Source organism: Perna viridis, chromosome 5 (genome assembly GCF_037379345.1).
Source record: "Perna viridis isolate PV_CMFRI_1.1 ecotype Kerala chromosome 5, ASM3737934v1, whole genome shotgun sequence".
Classification (NCBI taxonomy): domain Eukaryota; kingdom Metazoa; phylum Mollusca; class Bivalvia; order Mytilida; family Mytilidae; genus Perna; species Perna viridis.
In genome coordinates, this window is record NC_142449.1 from 33,215,597 (window position 1) to 33,240,457 (window position 24,861).

Below are 24,861 nucleotides of genomic sequence, written 5' to 3' on the forward strand. Positions count from 1 at the left end.
GCATTAATTTTGTTTGTTTATGTGGAATCATTGTCTTCCGCCATGTTGTCTTCCCTGTTTGCGTCATGGAACCAACACAAAACGTGACGTCAGTCATGTGATCAAACACAATAATAACACCTGTCGATCAATGAAAATATTTGAAAGAAGAAAGAAGTAAAAACAGATTCTTATCATCATGTCATGATCTGGATATCCACATTTTGTGTTTCTTCGAAAAGTTTAGCGCGCATGTTGTGGGTGCTTTCGTGGAGGTCCGCATGCCAGTTTCCTCTAGTTAAAGGGAGATAATTTTCCCGCCATAATATTTTCGGTCAAATCGAAAGTAAACAATTGGCATAAGTTATGTCTAAAACTTTGCTTAATTTGGTTGTTGCAATGTGCAATAATAGGGGAATAGGCAAAGATGGACATTTACCATGGAAAATGATCAGGTATACTTGCAGAATTGATTCAGAAGCGTAATCAATGTAAAACTCGTACAACTGTATTTTTTCTCTTAGGGCGTTAGGTCATCAGACATCACGACATCAGTGACCATTGATTGATTGATTGTTTAGGTTTAACGTCCGAGCAGCAATATTTCAGCTATATTCAGACGATGAACATGAAATGGATGATGAAATGAACATGAAATGAAAAAAATGGGATGGGACACGAGGATAATAGGGTCGACAAATTTTGATTGCCACAAGAAAAAGAAAGGGGTGGGTAGGGTCGGGCAATTTAGCATCCTGTGGCAGAGCGCAATGGTTCCTAAACCTATTGAATACCTCAGCAGGGTTTTTTAACATGCGAGGAACGTGACATCTTTCCCAACACGGTGCACCACTATAGTTTGCGGTCAGGTTTTCCGTATTATTGCCTGACAACCCCAGCATGTAACACACCAGGGGTACCCCATTCCACCAACTGGAGCACACATCCCAGTTGCTCTGTAGGCAGAGCGCCTGGTCCCCGGCTAGATTTCTGAGCACTATTTAGTCGCCTTTTACAACAAGCTTAGCGCTGCAGCAGGCCTATTCTTTTAACACCCGGACCTGCATGGGACTCCATCAGGGACCAGGGTTAGAGACTATATTGATATACAAATGTACTGTGTAGTCTATAAACACTTAAATATTACTTTATTATATAAAGTGCGTGTTTGACTTTGCCTTTTACTTAGTAAGCGAGCTCAGCATTTCTTTTTTATCTAACCAGTAATGTAATACTAGGTTTTGCTGTAAAAAACAAAGTACATTTACTTAGTCAGCAGAGAATGTTGACTTTTTTTTTAATATTTAAATGTATGAATTACAGTCAAACTTCACTTGCTAAACTTGGATGGCTCGAACATCCGGGATTTCTCGAACACAATGCAAAGTATCAAACTTTTCTCCTATATAATCAAAATAAATAACCTTGTATTTCTCGGACTTTGATTTCTCGAACACTCTGACTAGTCAGTCCGTTTAGTAAAAAATCTTAGAGAGTAACCCTTATTAAATTGAACTTGTCAGTCATTTTGTCGGCTTGGGTAATAAAAGGTGTGAAAAACTGACACCCTGTGATTAATCAAAGAAGCATTTTAGTTAATTACTGGAAATATTTAAGTCATCACTAATTAGGTAGTTTTAATTAACATAATACTGATTAAAGTTCCAGAATGTTCTGAACTAGCCCTGAAGAAAGCATCAAAGAAAATCAGATAAAAACAAATAATTGATCGAGGAACTGAAACTGGAAGTTTTTAATGTCAACAAATCCACATAACCTTTGTAAAGGGAATTAAAAATATCCAAAAAGTAACGAAACTTTGTAGGAACTAAGCAATTTCTAATGATAAAGTTGAACTTGGACCGGCAACAAAAAAAATCCAGAAATCTACGAATTTCAATTTCTCAAACTTCCAATAACTCAAACGCATCACAGTGGCCCTTGGACTTCGAGACATGGAGGTTTGACTGTATTATTAAAATATATAAAATACATATACATGTAGCCTAGGTGTTCTGAATACATTTGTTCGTTTACATAAAATTTTAACTTTTTGATACATTGTATTGTTTGTCTTTTCAACTGAGTTAGAGATGAAAGTACATTTGTAAATAGGATGACATTGATTGCAATGTGACATTCTCATAATCTAAACATTGTATGTACTTCCAATCCTCTTTTGCTATTTGAAGTTAGATTTTTGAAAGTTCAAGAAATAGTTTTAGTTTTTAAGATAATTTTGAGGACACTTTTTATTGCCATCACTTGGTGTCTGTCGTCGTCGTCCGTCTGACCTATCAAATTGCAGGATTACCTGGCATATTTACTTTTATTGTCAGGTTTGTGAGTGAATGGTCTGATTTTACACTTAGATAAATTCTAGAAAAACAGTGTTTAATCCTATAATATTCTACTTGATTTAAATATGCCAGGTAATCATTTAATTTGAAATTATCTGAAATGTGTTTACCTTTTTTTGTCTTTGAGACTCAACATATTGAGTGAAATTTATGTTACTACATGTAGTTGCAGCAATCAAAGGACATTTTGACATGGTTGTTAATTTTGCTAATTAGTCACACAGGTTAAAAGATGTAAGTGCTGTTGACCATATTCTTTCAAAAGTGGTTTTAATATATGCGATGCTCAATATGAAAGAAGTAAAGCAGATAATGCCGTTTCATGCCTGTAATCAGCTTTAATTTGTCAAAGCAATGGTAGCCGTGTTTGTTTATGAAATATACATGAGATTTACACTGTTGTAAAAACTGTCATTGCTGAGGCCATGGAAGGTGATCTACCAATATTGCATAAAAAAGACATATATGCTATTTAAAATTGTGGAATTATAAAGTCAGGCAAAAAAAACATATATATATATCAGTTTAAGGTTAAATTGGATGAAAAAATAAGGTAGGTACGTGTAGATAGGTAAAATCATTTTATTTATTCAAATTACATTATATAGACACTTATGGGAGGATTTTTATCGTGCTTGTGTAATAAAATTAGAGGCATTTTGACAAAAAATACAAGTAAAATATCCTAAAGTAGGTAGAAAAAATAGGATACATGTAGGTAGGGTAACCTTAAACAGACATAATTTTTTTTCTTGGCCTCATGAATACAATGAAGGATGGAAAGATATTCTTTGTCAGTGTATTTCTCTTTAACAGTAATGTAATTAAGGTCATGAAGGCAGATTGAATATGAAATTCTGTAAAGTAATGAATTAAGACCTGTTTGTATTAATATGGTTATAAATTATTATTTTTTTTTACAGAAAAGACATGGATTTTTTTAAAAAGATAACATCAGAGACAAAAGATCCAGGTAAATACATGCAGTTTTAACAAAAGCATCAACCTAAGATGTAGTTAATCCTAGCCAAACAAAAATTGAGATAAGTACAAGGTACATGTATATACTAAATATGTTTGCTCAGGTGCCACTGAAATAAAATTCAGCTTCTGCCTTCTTTTAAAAAGACTTGCTTGTAATGACATATAGTTCATTGTTATTGAGTTTGTATTCTGTAGTGATCTCAAGAGTTAAATCTGTAATGGACAGATTTTTTTTGTTTGTTGTTTTACTGAATTTTCCCACCACTGTCCCATGTTAGGAGAGGTTTGAGCACTCATAAACAATGTTTAAACCCTACCACACACTTAATGTGACTGTCTTAAGCCAGGAACATGTAGCCCATTGGTTGTCCTTGTTTTTTTTGTTTTGTTTTGGTTCATTGATATTTGTGTTTTTTTTCTGCAGATTTTCGTCTTTTATTTAATAGCTTCACATCATTTATTTTTGGGCCATTTACAGCTTGCTCTATGATATGGGTTTTGTCGAATCATTGAAGACAGTGTGGTGACCTGTAGAAGTTTAATTGTTGGTTGCTTGGCATTTGGTGGATGACTATCTCATTGGCAATCATACCACATCTTATTTTTATATCATTTTACATGTATGAATATAAATTACATGTACATACATTTTTACATGTAATTCATGCATGTGATGTACACAAACTGCAAATTTTATTATAGTTTTTCTCTGAAATCTATGGTATTTCTATGAATATATTTAAAAGATGTGTTAGTAATACATGTGCATTTGTCTTATTTTCAGTTTTAATGAGTCCCAATACTAATGATACTTTGTTCAGTTTTGCATGAGATGAACAGAAACTTTTGATTTATTCCCGAAAAAATACATATGTTCTCTTATGTATGTTTTTTTTCCCAATTTAATACTAGATTCAGGTGTAAGCATAGACTTGAGTAAACAATCCCGATCCCCATCTCCACCTTAGCCACCGTCATATATTTGTCAGCACATTAGATCTTCAATATGTTTGTAAACACTAAGCAAGTTAAAAAAAAACTGCAGTGTGGGTTAGACAATTCTTAAGTAATGTACTAATGATAGCATATATTGCTGACATAATAGGTAAGTTTAACATGCTAAAACTGTAGAAAATTTTTTTTAACTCTCCAGAAGATGAGGTTGAATAATATTGGTCCAATATTCCTGGAGTTGCAGATTACCATTGAACCATCCACAACATAAAGTTACAAAATTGGCATAGTTCAATGTGCTAAAAATATAGGAAAAAATTAACATTGATTAAATACATTTGTGTATTTATTGTTTAACTTAAAAAGATGTCATTTTTAATTTTGATTTATTGCTTTGCTAGGCTTTTTCTAATTCTCTTTTCATTTATTTTCTCCACAGATAAAAGAAATGCAGTTATTATGGGAAGAAAAACCTGGTTTTCTATTCCTGAGAAGTTCAGACCACTTCCTAAAAGAATAAACATTATACTCAGCAGAGAAATGAAGTAAGGCAACACATCACAAAAAAACTTGGGTGTATCATTATTAACCATTTCTCCATGATTTGGTTGTTTTATTTACTTCTCAGACGACAAGATTTGTAATACATTGTATCAAATCATGGACGTTGTCACTGTGATACAATTCAGTGAAAAAAAAAATAATCTCTGTTGCCATTGGCTGTTGTATTAATATGTTTCATTTCCTATAAAACCTAATTTGTTGAAAATGATGTTTTGATGTTTGTAACCATTAGTGACATCATGGACAGACGACCCCTAGAATTTCCGTCATCACAGATGTCAAATGTTCAGCAGCCAAAATTTTCCAGAAGAATCAAAGAGAAAAAAAATCATAACTTGTGAAAGTTGATTATCACAAAATATCAACTACATGTAGCTTTATTTATTTTCAACGTCATAAAAAAGTCATTGAGGCTCACTTGTTATGATGTAGAAATTGAATAACTTAAGTTGATATTTGTGATACTCAACTTTCATTCATTATGAAACCTTGAAATATCAATACATGTTTCTCTAAAAAATAATGTGCAAATTTACATGTACATGTATATTCAACTATGATGAACCATGATTACTGAAGGAGAAAGGTCAGTAAGGACCCCTTTTGCCCTCATAATTTGTGCATTTTTAAAAATTTGATTAAAGCTGATTTCTGTGTAGTGCTAGTTTAGTAAAATAGTCTGAAAGACAATACATGCATTTTTTTATTGATATTTATGACATTATTAAAGAAATAAAAAGTATGCATTTATGCAACTTTTACAAAAGCCTTAAACTTTTAACATTTCTGCAATTTTTAAGGTGGTTTTTGAGTGACATATTTGTTTACTCAAGATATTTTCACATGAGTTATAACTGACAATTATACACAAAATACAAATGTATATGGAACATGAGGATGAACGCACATATGGCCATTATTAAAAGAGTGAAAAAATTTCCAGACTTTAACAGATTTTTCCAATTTTAGCCAAGTTTGAAGGACATATATGACCGTACACATTTACTTGTGTATGTTAAATTATTACCATAAACTAATCGAATCAACTATAAAACACATTAAATAGTTGGAGAAACATCATTAAATTTTCTTCAGGTAGACCTTGATTTCAAGGCAAAATTTTGCCCTTACTGGACGAACGCCATTGTTTCCAGCAGTTCTAATAATCTTTTGATGTATCAAAAAACATTAAAATCATACTGAGCTTGATTTTTCCCTAAAAAAAAACTTTTATAATTAGTATTGATATGGGGAATCATGATAAACATATTTTTTTCTGATTTCAGAGAAGCTCCTGAGGGTGTATATATTGCCAGAGGATTGGATGAAGCTATGAATATTGTAACAAAAGATCTAGCAGATAAAGTGGAATCTATTTACATCATTGGAGGCAGCTCAATATATAAGGTACTCCATAGTGATGTTTCTATAGGTGTATCTTAATTGACAGCTAAATCATTTACCAGTTTTCTTCCTGCCTGATATGTTCTGTCTCTGACTACTGCCATGATACTAAAATAATATTTACAATTTCCAATGACATGGTTTTGTCAAATCCACTGTGATGTTGCCTATAAACAGAATAATGTCTGTTTTGAACCTCTTGCCCCACTAGACTCACTTTGATATTTGAAGTCTTGACTTAAGGAGGTAGACCTATGGTAAGGGACATAACTTATGAAATTTAAGTTAATTAGATGTTTACATAAGATTTATGTAAAATATAAACTGAATACAAACAGTCATATGATTTTCAGAGTTGTGTCCCTTACCCTAGATCTACCTCCTTAAAAAACTGCAATTATTCTGTATTTATTTATCTGTTCTCTATAGCATTCTATAGTCAAATTTGATGAGGATATATATAAAAAAAATTACAACTCAGGGTCATTTTGTGACTAAATTAACAAAAATAAAATTACAATATATTAACTGTTATCAAGCAGTTGTTCAATATTCTTACGATATTTAAGCCATTTTTGAAAAAAATCCTTTCCATCCTTCTTGTTAACTTTATTACAAAAAGTCTGAGATTTTTGATAAGAAAAGCGAAATACTCCTTGTATAACTCAGTGTTCTAGGATTCCTATTTCCCGTTACCTGGAGCATGTGAAATTTGGGTCAGGGAAAGTTAGGTACTTAGTTACACTTTCCTGTGGCAAGTTGAAAACTTCATATGCTGTAAGTATTTGCTTTGTTAGGAAAGCAGTCATTGACTGTGGGAAAGTTGATTTTATATGGATTTTTCCAGAGGTACCCTCTATTTCTGAAAAACCCTGGACCACTGTAGCTTATTTAAATATCTGCACTACATGAAATAATAAATATAAAGGTTATTCTATTTAAAAAAAAATAATAAAACATTATGTGTCAGTTTTGATAGTCATTTTTCTAACCATTTTCTGATAATTAAAAATTTTTTTGTGGACATTTCCATTGTTAATTTAAGGGCTAAAATTTTTTTTTTTTTTGCATTTTTGTATTGTCAATAGAAATCTCACTTTCATAATGGTGAATACACATGTAAATATGAAAACAAGTTTTTAGCTCACCTGGTCAAAGGCCATGTGAGCTAATGCCATCATTTGGCATCTATCATCTTTGGGGTGCATTGAACTTTCACCTTTCGAGATAGTCCCTTTCATAAATTCCTGAAATCAGTTCCTAAATGCATCTATTTAAAAAAAAAAAACATAAGTCTGAGTCAGTATGACATTTAAAGACAGATAATTTTTTTTCTGTATTTCTTGCTTCAAAGTCAACTGCATGCTTTCAGAATAGTTCAAGAATAGAAAACTCTTCATATTATGGAATCATGAGGGAGAAACAAGTGAACACTATAAATAATGATTAGAACCGCAAAGAAAGTACTGAAATCTAAACTACAGTGTTGAAAATGTGAGCCTCTCCTCTTGAGGGAAATTCAGCACCTCTGTAAAAACAGTTTGACCTCAATATATGTAATCAATTAGCACTGAATGTCTGACCCAGTAGTTTGCATTGTGGCTTAAAATAAATCACATGGTCAAAAGGGTCAATTTATGCTTAAAAAATCGGCTACTGGCTCAAAACCATTAAGTTTAAAAAAGAATAATCTTTTTTTTTTTTAAACAAAACATTATAGTATAAGTAGCTTTTACTTGCTGCTCTCATTTGCCCAAAATGGTTATCATGATTTTTTTTTTATTATTGTTGTAGGAGGCTATGGATTCAGATTACAGTATAAGATTCTTCTTGACAAGAGTACTTGCTGAATATGATTGTGACACATTCCTGCCAGAGTTTGATGAGAACCAGTATAAACTTGTAGAGAAGTATGTTTATGATTGGGCATCTACACTTTGATGCAACATCTACATGTAAATTTTAGGGATGAATATATAGATTTTGAAAAGGGGAGGGGGTTCTAGTCTATTATTTGCCAAAATTTTGCACAAAAGTATCAATTCTGATAAAAAGAAGGGGTTCTAACTCAGGGAACCCCAGGATCCCCCAGGTTTTCATGAACTTTCTTACAAAGTTCCATCTGTCAATCTATCAGTCTGTGACACTTTTGTGAGGACTCAAGAATCAGTTTGCATTACAGGGATTTTGACAAAATTTGATACATAAACCTAGAACACTTTTGATTTTTAAGATTAAAGGTCCAGATCACAGAATAATGAAAATCAGCATCCTTACAAACTTGGTAATGATAAAATTTCTTATGAATTTCTAGAATTCTGTTGAGTTCCAAAATTTAACATGATGAGGTGATGGATGTCGCACTTCACATGGTCCGACTTTTAGATTGTATTATTTGCATGCATCATGGCTCCTCCTTTCAGACAGCTAATCATTTATGACACTGAAGTACTTGTGTCTGTAGAATGGTGCATGGAGTTAATCTGAGAGGAAGACTAACAAAACCATATTATAATATGAAACATTTTTTTTTTTTGGTAACAAAAAATTTGGTGTTTACTTGTACATGATTTAAACCTTCAATGTTATTTAAAAAAGTAGCGATACAATGTGTTGCAAATGTAAACTGCAGTGAAAATACTGCACTTAAATTGCATTCTTTTTTTAATTTGAAGGCTAGTTGTTACTTGGATAAATATCAAATGTTACTCATGCAATCATTGCCTTATACAAATGTACCATCATAACTCAGAAATTACTGTACAATAATCAGTATCAACTCCTGGATCACTGGTTTACATTTTCTTAACATGTACACAGTTATGGTGATTGCAAAATGTTAAAGGACAAAATACAATTATGATTTAATTGGTCTTTTTTTCTAAGTTTGATAGAAAGCCAAAATTCTTAAGAAGATAATCAAGTGATTGTCATTCAATCAAGGGAAGGCCAACTCTATTCCCTGAAGTTAACCATATAATATTTGTTCAATAATGTATGTAAATCAAAGACTGTTGTCTTCAAAGTCGCTTATCGTCAAATATTCTCTGCCACTGACTTATGCTTGCTTTCAACATCCAAAATGGCATGAATGCAATATGCTCTAAAATCGGGTGACTTCTGCTAGAATCTTGGTTCCCTTGATATGATTGCACACTCTTTCGTAACTGTGATGACTGGAATATTTTTAAACAAAACAACTGGTTACCCGGAACCTGATTAAACAACTGGCAATGGCTATATAGAGATATCGGGGTCCTGATAATGTATATGACCTATTTAGTCAATTGAAAGCAGCCCCTGTGTTCGAAACAGAAACTGGGTAATATTTCCTAAATTCAATGCTAACCGATCATTTCATCTTTTAATGTAAACTTCCCATTCTCTTACAAGCAAAAAAATACACATACACATGTGTATTATATTTTTTAAAAGGGTACATTAATTGATCTTTGGGTCGCTTATTGACCAGGAAACCAGATTAGGAACCAGAATAAACAACTAGTAATGAATATTCATAGATATCGGGGCCCTACTAATGTATATGACCTATATAGTTGTATAACGAGCCCCTGTGCCTGGATCAGAAACTGGTTAATGTTGAATGCTAACCGAATAATTCATATAAATTTCACATTCTCATACAAGCAAATAACACATAGAACACACATGTATGATATTTAAGAGGTACATTTTTATCTCGTATGAAGCTAGAACTATGATGCTATGGTGGTAAACACAGCCTGGATTGACAGCATAATGTAGAGTATAAATGTATAATTATGCAAATTATATGCCAATACATGTATAAAGCACTGAAATTACGAGTGCAAGAAGTCGCTAAGGGACTTAAAAATGGTTTATTAATAGAAAATGCATTAAAGCAACTCCACATTTTCATGGTTTTGTTTATCTTGCAGTTTTGAAGGAGTACCAGTTGGAAAACAGACGGATAAAGACATTGATTTAATATTTGAGGTGTACGAGAAGGTCAGATAATTAAAAACTTACTAAAACTTGGTGTTGTGGTGTGTTTCTTAATGTGGGAGTATTTTAATTGTGGATACCAATTTTTGTGGATCAGGGAGATAATGCAAGTTCGTGGATTCTTGAATATATGGTTTTTAAGTTTTCAGTACACACATCAACAGAAATCTCCGTTTCATTGGGAACCAAATTTCAAGTTTTGGCCTCCCCACAAAAACCACGAAAATTAGTACCCAACGAACAATAGTACTTTCACAGTATATAATAGGATAATCCAGAAATTAATACCTGAAAAAAGCTTTAAAAGTATATTATTCCCCAACTCAGTGAGTAGGTTGTATGTATGTATGTATATTGGAATAACCTTTTCTGTCATTCCATCTGTCCAAGTTCTGTAGCAATTATCTCGCCTCACAATGGATGGACTGATTTCAAATTAGGGGTGTGGCTTTTTATAGATAAGGCATACTTTGGAAGCGGTTTTTGTTGTTATCCAATAACAAATTTCTTTACGAGTGAGGTATACCTTGCACAACAAAGATTGCAACTAAATGAAGATGGAGATGTTTATATATACCCCCCTTCAACAAGCATTTTCTTCCACATTAAACATGTTAAAGGGGAATTTCAAATCCAGAATATACTGTCACAGTTCTTTTTGATATGACCGTAAAAATTTTGCATTTGTTAATGGTATGGCCTTCTTCTTGTTGTCTGTAGACACTTGGGTTTTTGTGCAATAATTTGAGTACTTGTAGGTTGTTCTTTATAAAATTTATTAGCTAAGTTCCAAATTACAAAAGAAAGGTTGGGTATGATTTTTTAGGGTTATGATTCTGTTTTAGAATTAGGGACCAAAAAGGGCCTTAAACAAAAATTTCATAGATTTTAACAATTTTAACTTCAGTAAAAGCATAGTAATGTCTTTGATATTGTTCCACAATTTTCTATTCCACAATGGTCAGGCTTGGATTTTCGGGGGTAAAGACTTTAACTTGTCCAAAAAGGGCTAAAAAGGGGAACTTGAATCATTTCCTGACTCCAGACAATAACTAGACTATTTGTGAATGAATATTTTGGAAATTGTAGTACAAGGTGCCATACTATCAGAGGAAGACTGGGATTAATTTTTGGGGTTAAGACTTTAACCTTGCATGAATAATGGACCAAAAAAGGGGCATAAAACAAGCACTTTCCTTTTGTCCATATAATGACTTGAATAAGAGTGTGTAGATCTCAAATAAATGTTACTACGAGGTACCATACCTCAAACAGAAAACTGGGATTGATTTTGGGGTTGTGGCTTGAGCCAAATGAAAAAATGGGCCACAAAGGGGCTAATAACATTTCTGAAAGGGAATGGATTGCTTTGAAATTGTACCACAAGGTGCTGTATTCTCACATGAAGCTCGGGTTAGATTTTGCAGGTTTTGACTGGAACCATTTAGGAATAAACAAGGACCACATTAGTTCTGGACAAATTTTTATCCCACATCAAATGTCAAACTATTCAGGGTTCGACATCTGCAGCCATATCAATCTGTTCCCTGAGAAGCCTTTTATTTAGCTTAAGTTAATATCAGATTTCTGCCGGTTTGGTTTGCTTTGTAAACCACGTCTGGCTGGTATATTTGAACCACACCGTTGGCTGTTGTTCTCTCCATAGGAAATTCTTCACAATTATCTCTACATCATTTCAAATTCGGTATACATGTATGGCTTTATGTATATGAGGCATATGTTGTTAGCAATTTGAAATGATGTCTAGTACCAATTAATCTATTTTGTTGGGCGTCACATTTTTCAACTATACAGGATGACGTACGGAGAAAACTTGTGTCACAAAAATCTCGGCTGCCACTGGATGAATTGATTAATTTCAACTTTGATATATGGCTTTAAATAGATTGAGCATACATTGTAACTTTCTGCTGTACGAGTGGGGATGAACCTAGCACAACTTTATCTTTTTCTGTCTATCAGTTCACCTAACAAGTCAATAATTACCACACTATTTGTCTTCATGGGTATTATTTGTGAAATGTAGGATGTTACTCCAGATTCATTCCTCTTTTACTTCAGGTTGAAAACGCTCTTTACTTGCACTGTATAAAAAACTTTGCAGGTATTTAATAGGAACTTGATGAATGTAAGTTGGTTTAAAGAATTCATTTCTAAATCTTCTACTTATGTCGCCACAGATGAAAGAAAAACTGACAATTCTGAATGAAAAGTCATTACGTTTGTCGTAAAGTTTCGTCAATAGTACTAGTTTTCCTTTACCATCGGTCAAGATATAAGACCGACTTCACAGTGTCTGTAGGTAACAGACCACCAATGCAACCAATGAGCATTTGGAACGTAGGCAAACATAGTCCTACGCGGAAATTACCCCTGTTCCTCATAGTGCTGTGAAAAAAGTTCTCATCTTATTTAAAAAAATTAAACAGTTTCTGAAAGGAAAAACATTTCTGTACAATTTATAGGTGCATTTTGCTTCTTGTGATGTGAAGCCTAATCTCCATAATGATTTCTATATATACCCCTATCTTGTGAAAACACTGGGATTTCCCATGCTATTTATAGACCCTTCACTTCCGGTGACCAGTACTGCACTGCAAGTCTGCTAACCCCACATGCCATTTTGAGGATTGTGAGCTGACATGTAGAATCATGCTGATATGTAGTCCTCTGCAGGTTAAAGTTAAGGTAAAGTCCAGAGAAGCCATTGAATATTGTGAAATTAGCATAGAAGCCTATGGGAAGTGGAATTAGTGGTTTCTAGCCTTAAGTATCCTTTACCTCAAGTTTTTTTTTTTGATAGATACGATGTATCAAATCCCCGAAACTAGGATTGTTTTTCGATAATACGTCATCTACATAGCGGAAACTGAGATTAAAGGATCTTGCCAAACGATGTTCTTTATTTCGGATCAGATCAGCTATAAATATTTATGAACAATGACCAAGAAACGATGGCACTCTTTTCAAACTCAATTATGCCTTTTTTCAAAATCCTATTTCCACCCTAGCCCGAGCAACTGATTTTGTGTAGTAAACAAATAGGCAAATTATTGTTAACTTTCCAGCTGAATAGCCTAATTAAAGTTCCGCAAAACATTTCATGGAAATCCTCCCTTGATATGTCCACTGATTAACTGATAAAGCATCAGTTTTTTTTCCACTGATATGCCCACCTTCCACTACAAAGTTATTTAAATACTAAAATGTCCAGCGCTTTTCAGATCAAATGTTTGATCCTGCTTTCTATCTAAATCTTCGTAATTATTTCCTTTAAGCTGTCTAGCGTAGTAGCATATTGTGTGCACATTTTTGTCGGGTTTATTTATCCATGATGGATTGTGGCTGAACCCTGTAGTGGTATATATGCATCAGATAAAGAATTTTACCTAGATGGGTATTTCTGATAGATGTAGATGGTTTTCGATTGCTTGGTAGAATGTAAAAAGCTATTTGGCTTAGGTGACTATATTGAAAAGAATTAAACGACTAATTTTTGTTTGCTGCAAAGGAGGTCAACATAGGTAGTTCAAAATTTTGTTACAGTTCCATGTTATCGATGGCATGTTGCAGTGGCGAATCTCGGGTACCTTTAAAATGAGTTGATACATCGAGATCCCAAGCTTTTCAAGATGAGATGGAACTAGGTGTGATTACTTAATAATTTGATGTCTATTCCCTGTGAAAATGACTCTTGGTTTTGGATACAGCTAATAGGCATGTTGATATTTGGCTCACATTCGAGATTTTCTGACAGTTTAATTCCTTGCATGGTAGGAGTATTGTGATACTGTTGCACTTCTGTCTAATAATTTGGTTACTTTCAAGTACGGGTGTTTTTTCTATCTGGTGACTGTATATGGAATGTCATTTACCATGCTTCTGCTCACTTAGTTTTGTGAGAGCATCCCGGGGTTGTTTACTGTCATCAGTAGTCATTAAGGGTATGGTAAATTAGTTAAATAAACATCTAAGAGCCACAGTTTCCCATGTTGTCTAGGATGGCAGTGAAAAGTTAAGGAAATGGTACGACGACACGATTGGAGACACTACGAAACAAAAAAGTGTTTCAGAAACAATTTAAAGAGCACATGAAAAAAGTTAGCTAACAGGGCTGCCAAAATAATCCAAGGCATGGTTGAATACACCGACTGTTGTAGCCACTGATCATGATGTGACCCCCTAAGAGGGGGTTAATGGTGTATTATTTCTGAATGACCCTATCTTGAGGAATTATTTACATTAAATCTACCCAAATTAACTTGACATGAGAGAGGCAACTGATACACTCTCGCCTACTACATACTATATCTTGCACTATACATAGGTGACACAGGACGTTTGAAAACGAGATTTTATGACATACGTGATAGTTTTGCCTTTCCAATCCTAAATTTTCCTTTTCTTTGTGGATGTATCAATATATCTAGTCTACTTTAGATACATGTGTCAATCGATCCGTTACTGCCGTGTAGTTGATTCGTACAATGGATTTCTTAGTAAAGGATTCTGTCAAATAAGCTTCTATGTCGGGTATATTCAGTATTCAGCATATGTTTCTATATTTACTACACAAGTTACATGGTCGTCGTCACAATTAAATTTTATTTCAACGTTGAGTAAATATATCTTCAGTACGGTTTCTCATTTCACCTTGAATGATTGTTGGATTTTCTTCATGTGACTCTGACGGTGCAGAACATATTTACACTTCCGGAACACCTGATGTTACTCCCAGCGTATTATTGATTGATTGATTGTTGGGATTTAACGCCCGAGCAGCAATATTTCAGCTATATTCAGGCGAAGGGTGTATTGTTGAAGTTTGTATTGCAATTGTTTAGTTTTTCATGTGCTGTACTTTTTTTGTTTCAGTTTTTAATTTGTAATTGTATTTTAATCTGATATTTTTTTTATATTGTATACATTGTATGTTTTGATAGTCTCTGTTTCCTGTCTTCAAGTTTTGTTATGTCTAAGGATTCTTATGTCTCTTTTAATTTTTTTTCTGTTTGAAGTTTCAGTAAATTTGGCCTTTATTGCCTATATTCTCGTGGCAACGGAATAACATGAAATTCTTTCCTTGAATATTTTCCCCCGACTGCGAAATGACGGTTGGACATGGGAATGGTAGACACCCGTCTGTTAGGTTCTGTGGAAGCAACTTCTCTGAAACCGATCGAAAGTGTCTTTTGATATTCTGAATGTTGTACGGTTATGAAGTTTAGTGGTGCATTCTACATTATGTTTTGGCGAATATTCTTTGAATAATTGGATCTAGATTATTTTCAATATGTTTCAACAATAAACGACCGGTGGACAGAACGGATCTGATTGATTGATTTTTTTTTTAATATTTATTTTAGAGTATTGCTATTATGTGTAGACCAGCATGCTGCATTGTTATTCTGTTATGGCATTTTTTTTGGAATTATGGGACTTGATAATTTTTTGCAGATGCAGCTACCCTGAAACCGCTGAAGGGATTTTTTTTATTTGGATTTGGTATGATGACTGTTATGAGGTGTAGATAAGCATACTTTCCTGCGATTTTGTTTCGTTGAATTTCGTTGGAAGTATAGGACGAAGATATCATTTCGAACCTTAACCATACATCATTTATCGACTACATTGAATGTGACAAAGTATTTTACTATTTGCACTCATATCAAGTTATATTTCACTACCGTAACCTGCCTCGGGATGGGGGCGGGGGCATATCCGGTATAGCTGTGTGTAGCTATTTTAACACTCTGCCAGTTTGTTAATATTTTCGAAATTTCCTTTAAGATGTTCTCCTCAGTATTGAACCGATAACTCAGCTCATCCAAAACATATAGCCACCATCACCGAATACATAGGAAAATAATTTTCTGCAAAAGAGCCTTAAGGTGCTTGTCTTAAAGAAAAATAAATACCTCCAATTTACCTTCTGGTCAACAAAGATGATCTCAATAGCACCATGAATAATCTCTGGAACCCATTGAATCTAATACGTAAAAAAGAAATCACAAAAACTACAAGTGCACGAAAAGAACGCTTCATTTCTGTCTTTGAGTTTGAAAGTTTTTACTGTTACCTTTCACCGAGAAACGATTCTAATTGGTTCAAAATGGCTCACAAATAGCACCACATCAAAGGAAATCATAATGATGTAAGTTTAGGAACAATATTTGCAGGTGCTTGATTTTAACGACTCGGAGCCTCTTGTTTATTTTCTTTAATCATAGTTATTAAAGTGTTGATAGAAAGGAAATAGTAGTTATTACCTCTGTCTCCTCATTCAGTTTTCATTTTAAAATTAAGTTACGCTCCAGCTAAGAATCATGCAAAATGTGATTCACGGGAGAAGACTACATATATTTATGTTTTGATATTATGTTTGAATTGCCATAGTAAATAGAAGTAAACATTCGGTTTTTCATATAAGCCGTGTTCTTAAACGATAAAAATTATATAGAATGCACTGTAGATGTCAAAATTAAGGTAGATAACTCTGTAAATGATACTCAAATACACAAGAATCTATTGGGTTTCCAATGTTTATTATCTCCTAAGAGCAGACAGAATGGAGTGAATAATTACACATTTCATTATATAAACCCATGAAACAACTTAATTATAAAAATATATAGCCTTTTTGGGGATGTATCACATTTTTCAGATTTTGCATGATTCTTACAAAGACGGATACTTAATGTCTCGGCAATTAAAACCAACTTCTAATTTAAAACGTAAGATATGCGTAATGAATAACACATCTTATTTTATTGATATTACACGAAATATATTCACCACCTGCTGACGACGAATAACAAAGATAATTTTATCATCGTTTTTGTCAACAGGACAGATTATGCAGAATGTGTGATTTCAATGTAATGGCTGCAATGTGTAATAATAGGGGAATAGCATTAGAAAATAATCTTCCATGGCCATCTTTACCGTAAGTATTGTCATGTTTATTAAACTATAGTTTAGATTGGAGAAAAAGCATAGAAATACTCAATAACAAAAGCAAAGCACCACTGATATTTATTTCACGATTGTAGATTCAGACGAATATACTGTTTAAATAATTAAGACAATTGAAAATTTCCAGATTTACAGTACTGATTTCTCAAATATTGGCAGTTTTTACCCTAAAAGTAAAAAGAAATTGATCCGATATATGTCCTTTTACTATGATAGAGCACATAATATCATTCTTCAGCAGTTTAAATGAGGGTTTTTTTTCATAACCATTCATTTAGAAAGGGACTACTTTTTAAATTCTTTTGATGAAATTATCTGTTGCCACAACAGAAGCGCAAATTTCTTCAATTTACACGTTTTGACGTCAAGCATAATCATGTTTAGGATACTTTTGTTTTGGTGTACCAAATATTTGAACTATTGAATTTGTACAACTTGAAAGAAGTGGTGCATTTCTTCTGTTTCTTAGTATATATAAAGTTGAAACGTTGATACTGTTTTCCAAATAGTAGTAGTTTTAACATTATATTAGTATTGTACATATCTTCACATATATATCCAAGACCGTTAGGTATAGCCAAATTTTGACATGGTTAAAGTGTTCTGCAAGATGAGAACTATCTGTGGTCCAATTTTCATTTTAATCTGTTAAGCCATGATTGAGTTATTGCCCTTTATCAATAACATTAATAAATTTACCGAACTCATAATCATAACTCGGAGGGAAATATTAAAAAGTACGTGTACTGTCAAAATCATGGATAAATCGGAAAAAAGTGACTATTTTCCTGCCTTGGTACAAGCATTTTTCAGTGAAATGGTTGGTTAAACTAGGTTTTATGACTAGAGCGTAGCCTCCCATTTCTATAGCAAACAAACTAGTTCCATTGTAGGTCAAAATCTGTAAAACACTAGTCAGATCAGTGCTAAACAACTGGTGTGGTAAAAACACATCTGTTATGATTTGTTCCGTTGTTACAGAATATTCTGCGATAAGATATTATCATTGGTGACACCGACAGGAAAACTTTGTTAATGTCCATGCATTTGAAATTAAACGACCCCAAATTTACCAACACAATTGAAAATGAATTTATGATAACGCGGTTGTGTTTTTTTTTATCTAATTTTTTCCTTTAATTTATATAACATTGATTTAAAATGAACACAAATGGTGCACATTAAATGCAATTTGTAACATATGAACATTAAGTACGTGATATATTACTTAAGTGTCAGTCCCTATAATAATCAGGTAGTAGGTGAAACATGGTATGAAAAAAAACATAATTTTGATAAAGTAATTTGATTATTTGCACCACCAGAATCAAGGAAAACAGACAAGATTTTCCATATTATGCTGGACCATTGAGTTACAATTTCATTTAAATGCACTGAAAAAGAACATTTCAAGGGCAGGTAACTCTGTCAAAAACCTCATTTTTCTAACATTCTGTTGAAAAATGTCTTTGCAAAGCCAGTGATGCAGAGATCAAATAATGGTCTTTTCAAATAAAGTATCCTTGAGTGATATTACATTGTCAGATTGGTGGGTTTTTGACATGCATGTTTCAGATTTTTCCCATTTTGCCTATTCAGATAGATTACAATGAATGGTTATACATTTCAACATACAGACCAATAAAACAACTTAATAAAAAAATAAAAATGTGTACCCATTCTTGGGCTGTATCACATATTACTGAATTTACATGATTCTTGCAAAGACAAGCTACGTGTCAGCAATGAATTGAACATATATATTTGATTGATTTGTTTAATATATCTTTCGCCCCCTTTTTTTCGTTTAAATTTCATGCATTCCTATGTGACAGTACCCTTCAATGAAGAGAAATCCTTCGACTTGTCTCTACTGTTTACCCGGACAATAGTTACTGTATTTTTTTGGTTTGTCCGTCCAATTCTCACGAGCTAATCTTTCACACTAAAATGAAAGCCGTAATTGACTTTTGGGGTTGGGATGTGAATCATTCTGGAATTAGAGGCCATAGAAAAGGGGCACTGCGATTTTGGTCTTGCCTTGTGTTCTGCGAAACATTTTTCATACAGTGTGTATTTTGTTTTTTTTCTTTTCCAGAACTGATTACAAATATTATGTAGAGAAGTGCAGTCCAAAAATTCAAGGTAGGTTCTTTTTTTTTTTTTTGGGGGGGGTATTTTTGCTATATTCGAGGAAGACGTCGGACGAAAATACAAATATACGAAAATTATTACTCATTTTCCCTCTACCAAAAGAATTATTGTTATACTTTTAAATGCGTATACATGTATATAGATATATCCGGAATCGCAAAAAGCACATGATGCAAAATGTAAAAATATCATTTTTACATGAAAACGCGAATGTACTTTTGCAGAGTCAGTCTATGCAGCAAAAAAAGTATTACAAAACAAAATTGCATACATCAAGCGAATACTTGCTCTATTCATTGTAACAGTGGAGAAACAATAATCTTAATCTAGCGGCCCCGATCAAACTACATTAAGCTAATGAACAAAATTATTGAATTAAAATAAACTAAAATTAAGAAATTTTTGGATAAGTTGAAGAAAATACCACGGATTTCTTTAGTGAAATGTTGATGTAGCAAGTCTGTCTACAAGTTAGTTGCGTTAAACATGCTATGTTAGTACAATGTTTTATCAGGGAAACGCTGTGCTGTAATAAAAGGTCGGAAAACATGGGATTCAACAGCAATGCCAGAGAGAACTAACCCTGGGTTTTTTAACATTGTCATCTCTAGGTTTGAACGGTAATGTATGCGTTAATTTCTAATTAAAAAATTCGTGGTGCCAGAATTTCATTAGTTTTCTATTATAGTATTAAACGCTTTTTTCCCGGAATTTGAACACATCTTGGAACCTACACGATACATTCTTCAAAAGCTAAATATCCCAAATGCAAAATGTGCAAATGCATGTGGTTAGATACTATACATGTTTAACTATGAATTTACAGATCACCAATATTAAAGATTTAAAACCCTCAATTAATACAATACATTTAAGAAAAAAAATCTAAATCGTATGGGAAATACAAATTCATGAATACAGCTTATTGTATAAATTTTTTTCAAATTGACTGTGTATGCTACTTTTTTCACAAGGATGAAAAGCATTCAGTGCTCACGGATCTTTGATAAATGTTATATCTTTGTTAACACAAACAAGAGTCAACGAGACTAATCGTTCTGTTGCAATTGGAAAATATTGACAAAGTTATGAAATGATGATATGATATACCCATGAAATTAATATATCGCTTAAGGAGGTAGACATAGGATAAGGGACATGACCCATGAAAACAGTGATATGTTTGTATCATATTCAATTTCACCAAAGCCTCTCAAGCTTTCGTTTGGAGCAGAATAAAATGAATCCAAGTTAATTAGATGCTTACATCTGATTGATGTAAAATGCTGAATACAAACGTTCCAATGATTTTTAAGAGTTGTGTCCCTTACCCTAGGGCTACCTCCTTAATTCAATTATGCGATATGTATTGGAAAAGGTTTGTTTGTAGTACATTTTGTATATAAAATATTTTTCCACAAATCTAATCAAGTGGTAGTGTAATATTTTTATAGACCAAATAGTTAAACATATATACGTTATATATTTTGTTATTACAGAAAGCGAATAGAAGCTGACCAAAACGTTAATAAAGTTGTACAAAGCTTAGACGAAGCTCTTGAATATAGTCAAAAGTTACTCGAAAATGGGACTTGTGAAAGAGTTTGGATACTTGGTGGACAGACTATTTATGATGTAAGAATGTACAAATGATAAGTGGTTCACTTCATTACACACTTAAGCGCAGAGTTAATATTTTGCAGAATATATTTTAGCGTTTAGACAATCCGATAAAATATGCCAAAATTAGCACACCTACCGAAATCACACGCTATGCCGCCAAACATGTAAACATGTAAAGACTGAACAAAATTTGTAGTAACCTATATTTTTACTATATTGCACAACAATGTAGTAAAGAGTAATCAAGGGAACCAAAGTTCTTGGGGAAATCAAAAGAAAGCAATCAATGGACAAAGACCAAGCATGGAAAAACAGACATACAAAACAAAGAACAACAAGTCACTAAAATAATACATACAAAGTAACAAAAGCAAATGACGAAATGCACCAGTAGAATAAGCGTCCTCTGCTTATCAAGGAACACTTGCCTGGTTGCTCATAAAAAGTCGTCCAGTGTAGACGAAAGAGGAAAGGTAAATATGACACGATGAATGATGAACAAATCAGTTTTCATGGTGCAGATGGATACATCGTCACGATCCACGAGTTCATGATGGCGACCATAAACCTTCTGTAGTGAAGACTTCAATCTTGTAGTTACATAGCCCTGTTCCAGAAGCCTAACTATAAGAGGTCTATTGCGATGCAAAAAGTCTGCGTAGTTACGACAAGCTCTGGCATAACGCATAAGTTGTGATATGATTACTCCATACGCAAGTGCTGAAGGGATGTTGCAACCAATGAAAGGAAAGTTCACAATTCTGAATGAAAAGTCAACACGTTTGTCGTTGAGTTGGATAAGGTTGATAAGAAAAATAACAGGGATGGACAGGGTTCCAAGTGCATGTGAGATACAATAGGGAACTTAAATATCTCCTTGACTTCCGTTGGTTGTATATGGAATATAAGTCCATTTTTCAAAAGTCAGTAGATAATCTGTTGGCATTGAAATACCAAGCTTCCAAAACAGAGTAAACCATGAACATGCACCAGACATATAAACAACTATACCTGTGAGATTATGCGTTTTCTTGAGTGATGAAACGTGGGTATTCTTTAAGTATTTTCTTTTCACCAGCTAGCTGTTAATCATCCCTGTTGCAAATATATATATCTGACGCATATATATGAAGAATTTGATAGTGATAGGTTTTTCCCCGAAATACCTGAAGATTTTAAAGAGATCAGGTAATACTTCTAGCTTCTAACAATTACTGCGGTTTGTAACGCTCTCTTTTTTTACAAGCTTTAGACAGTCATTTCTGCACTTAAGTTTTTTAATATTAACATGAAAATGATGATTAAGTTGCCAATTGTCGAAAATACAAAAAATACCAATATCTATTGCCAATTTTGGTATGCTTTACACTTCTTTCAAGGTATAATCTCTCATCAGAAGTATTAGAATCATATATGCATCATTTGTCGTTTTGTTCGTATATTTCACAAGATTGTTGAAAAATCAGTCAGGAAAAGCAATTAGAAAAGTTAAAACGAGTGTATGTGGTTATGTGTAACTTAATAAAATGTAGAAAATGTTGTAAATAGATTTAATTAAAAACTATATCAAAATCTTACGTTAACAAACATTGTACAAAGAGTAATCAAGGGAACCAAGGTTCTAGCGGAAATCAAAACAAAGTAATCCAGGGACAAAGACCAAACATGGAAAACAGACATATACAACAAAGAACATTAAGTAACTAAAATAATACAAAGTAACAAAAGCAAAGAGCAACTCGGACTCTACTAAAAACTGGGAGCATGAACCAGGTGCACCAGTAAGGTAAGCGTCCTCTGCTTTTCTAGAAAGGAAAACTGACTTGATGAACAAATCAGTTTTCATGGTGGAGATGGATACGCCATCACGGTCCACGAGTTCATGATGACGACCATAAAACAAAAGTATACTTAAATCGTAAATACAAGCACCCGAACTAGATTGTCAAAACTGGTAAAAATATTACCTTTCATTTCTGAGAACACACGAGTAGCCGGCTTAGCTTGAACTGGGACTGGGAAGTCGTTAGCTTTCTTTCGTGTGACTGTCAATTGGTCAGTCTCCATTACTTTTTCCAAAAGCCACTTTCTGATGTACCATGCATCACGCTCTATTAGGTAATAATAGGATGATTAATCGGAAAGAGTGAATAACCAAAATATGGTCACGGGTGCCGAAGAACGCTTAGAATTAACCAGTATGCGGAGCTTGTTCCGCGCCCGAGTGAAATATGTATGCGTTCATGGCACGAGTGATCATATTTTTGTATTTCACGATAACCAATTAGTTATCCTATTTAATGATATAGATTTCCTTCATTATTTACTCCTATTTTCAACCTGAATTTTAAGTTTTGTGAACGGCGGATTAATATTTTGGCGGGAGAAAATCCGAGGGTGAAATTACCGAATTTATTTCAGTCTGAATTATCGAATTTTTTTTTACACATGAACATTCGGTAAATCACTGATATCTGTATAATAATAATGTGTGTACAACCTTTGATACTGAAAATATACATATATAGGGGAGACGATTTTCTGTCCAACAGTAAGCATGTTATAGACACAACTTGCTAGAAGGGTGACTATACGTCTTTTTCTGGTATAATCGTGCGGTAAATCCAACTAGTAAGAACAATAACTCATTCTGTATATTCCGTTATTATATTATTGAATTATTAATATAGTTGATTATTAACTTGCACTTTGGTTTTTGCAGGGTAAATGGCGTCGATCAAGAACTACAGGAAGAAAATGGCATAAAATTTCAATTCAAAGTATACTCCAGACTTAATCAACACTGTACTAATTCTAGATTATCTTGAAACTTTAAAGGTTGTTTTGGTTGACATCCGAATGGTATAATTCAATCATTTTGTATTACTTTTAGGTGATTGTCTTTTTTTTATTACAACTGCCATCAGTTAAACGGTAATAGAAAGTATTTCACTTTAAAGTCGTGAATATGTACTTCGAAATCCGAGAAATAAATGTTTAACATGGCAGAGGTTCGTCTTTATGTCTTACCAGTTGACATGGTTTTAAGGTGACTCAAGGTTGAAAGTCTTAATAGCGAATTATCATTTATCCATTTAACGTACATATCTAAACCTACTATACAGTAGGCATTGCCTGTATCGGCGAGCACCGTGAGCTTCAATATTCTTGAATACTAATTTTTACCCTAACAAGCAGCTCCAGTTTTATCCTTTTTAAGATATGATTTGTAATTTTAGCGAATTTCGAAAATAACAGTTCTGTACGGATGACTGGAATTTACATATAACCTGTTACGTAAATAAATGCACATCAAACTGACGCAACTCATAGCTTTATATATATAAGATCTGAAAAATTCCCAACGATTCCCGCGGAGGGAACGACCAAAAATTTGCATCGCAAATTTGACAGTTCTAACATCGTTGGGAATTTTTCAGACCTTTCTATACGTTTATATATCTTCCCTGTATCAATTTGATCCGATGGAGCAGTGTAGCGAATAGAGTGGTCACATTCTGAGACGTTTGTATAATATTTATTTGTTGTGACATGCATCATTACTTTGATCATCTATCCTACATAATAACATCTAAAATGAACTGTCCCGTACTACCATACATCGTGTACTAAGTTACAACCCTAGATTAATCCTACGAGGAGGAATGACCCGGCCAGCGAAAGCTATATTTTTATATAGCCTAGCTGGCCGAGTGGTCTAGGGCGCTGGTCTTAGTGCAGGCGGTGTTGCCATAGATGTCACAGCGGTACGAGTTCGAGTCCCGCGGAGCGAACGACCAAAAATTTGCATCGCAAATTTGACTGTTCTAACATCATTGGGAACTTTTCAGACCTT

The 24,861-nt window shown here is 33.4% G+C and overlaps 1 protein-coding gene across 3 annotated transcripts; it reads left to right on the plus strand.

Moving 5' to 3' along the window:
• Positions 1–19: 19 nt before the first annotated feature.
• Positions 20–24,326, plus strand: LOC148617152 (uncharacterized). 3 transcript variants are annotated; one of them, XR_015922434.1, is made up of 12 exons: positions 20–156; positions 3,263–3,312; positions 4,717–4,822; positions 6,128–6,248; positions 8,040–8,155; positions 10,166–10,235; positions 17,102–17,199; positions 19,327–19,373; positions 19,897–20,002; positions 20,882–21,017; positions 22,088–22,193; positions 23,728–24,326. XR_015922434.1 is itself a non-coding variant. In XM_088584499.1 (12 exons), the coding sequence occupies exons 1-12, from the start codon at positions 20–22 to the stop codon at positions 23,831–23,833; spliced, it is 1,203 nt and encodes a 400-aa protein (XP_088440625.1). In that variant the 3' UTR covers positions 23,834–24,326. The 3 variants fall into 3 exon arrangements, 2 of the variants coding, with proteins under 2 accessions (XP_088440625.1, XP_088440626.1); XM_088584499.1 differs by having other exon boundaries at positions 22,084–22,193; XM_088584500.1 differs by lacking the exon at positions 20–156 and adding an exon at positions 198–434 and having other exon boundaries at positions 22,084–22,193.
• The last annotated feature ends 535 nt before the right edge of the window (positions 24,327–24,861 follow it).

Coding starts and splice junctions, on each gene's coding strand:
- LOC148617152 (XM_088584499.1), top strand. CDS start 20: ATGTGGAATCATTGTCTTCCGCCATGTTGTCTTCCCTGTTTGCGTCAT. Junction 157..3,262: donor ATATTTGAAAGAAGAAAGAA/GTAAAAACAGAT, acceptor TTTTTTTTACAG/AAAAGACATGGATTTTTTTA. Junction 6,249..8,039: donor GAGGCAGCTCAATATATAAG/GTACTCCATAGT, acceptor TTATTGTTGTAG/GAGGCTATGGATTCAGATTA.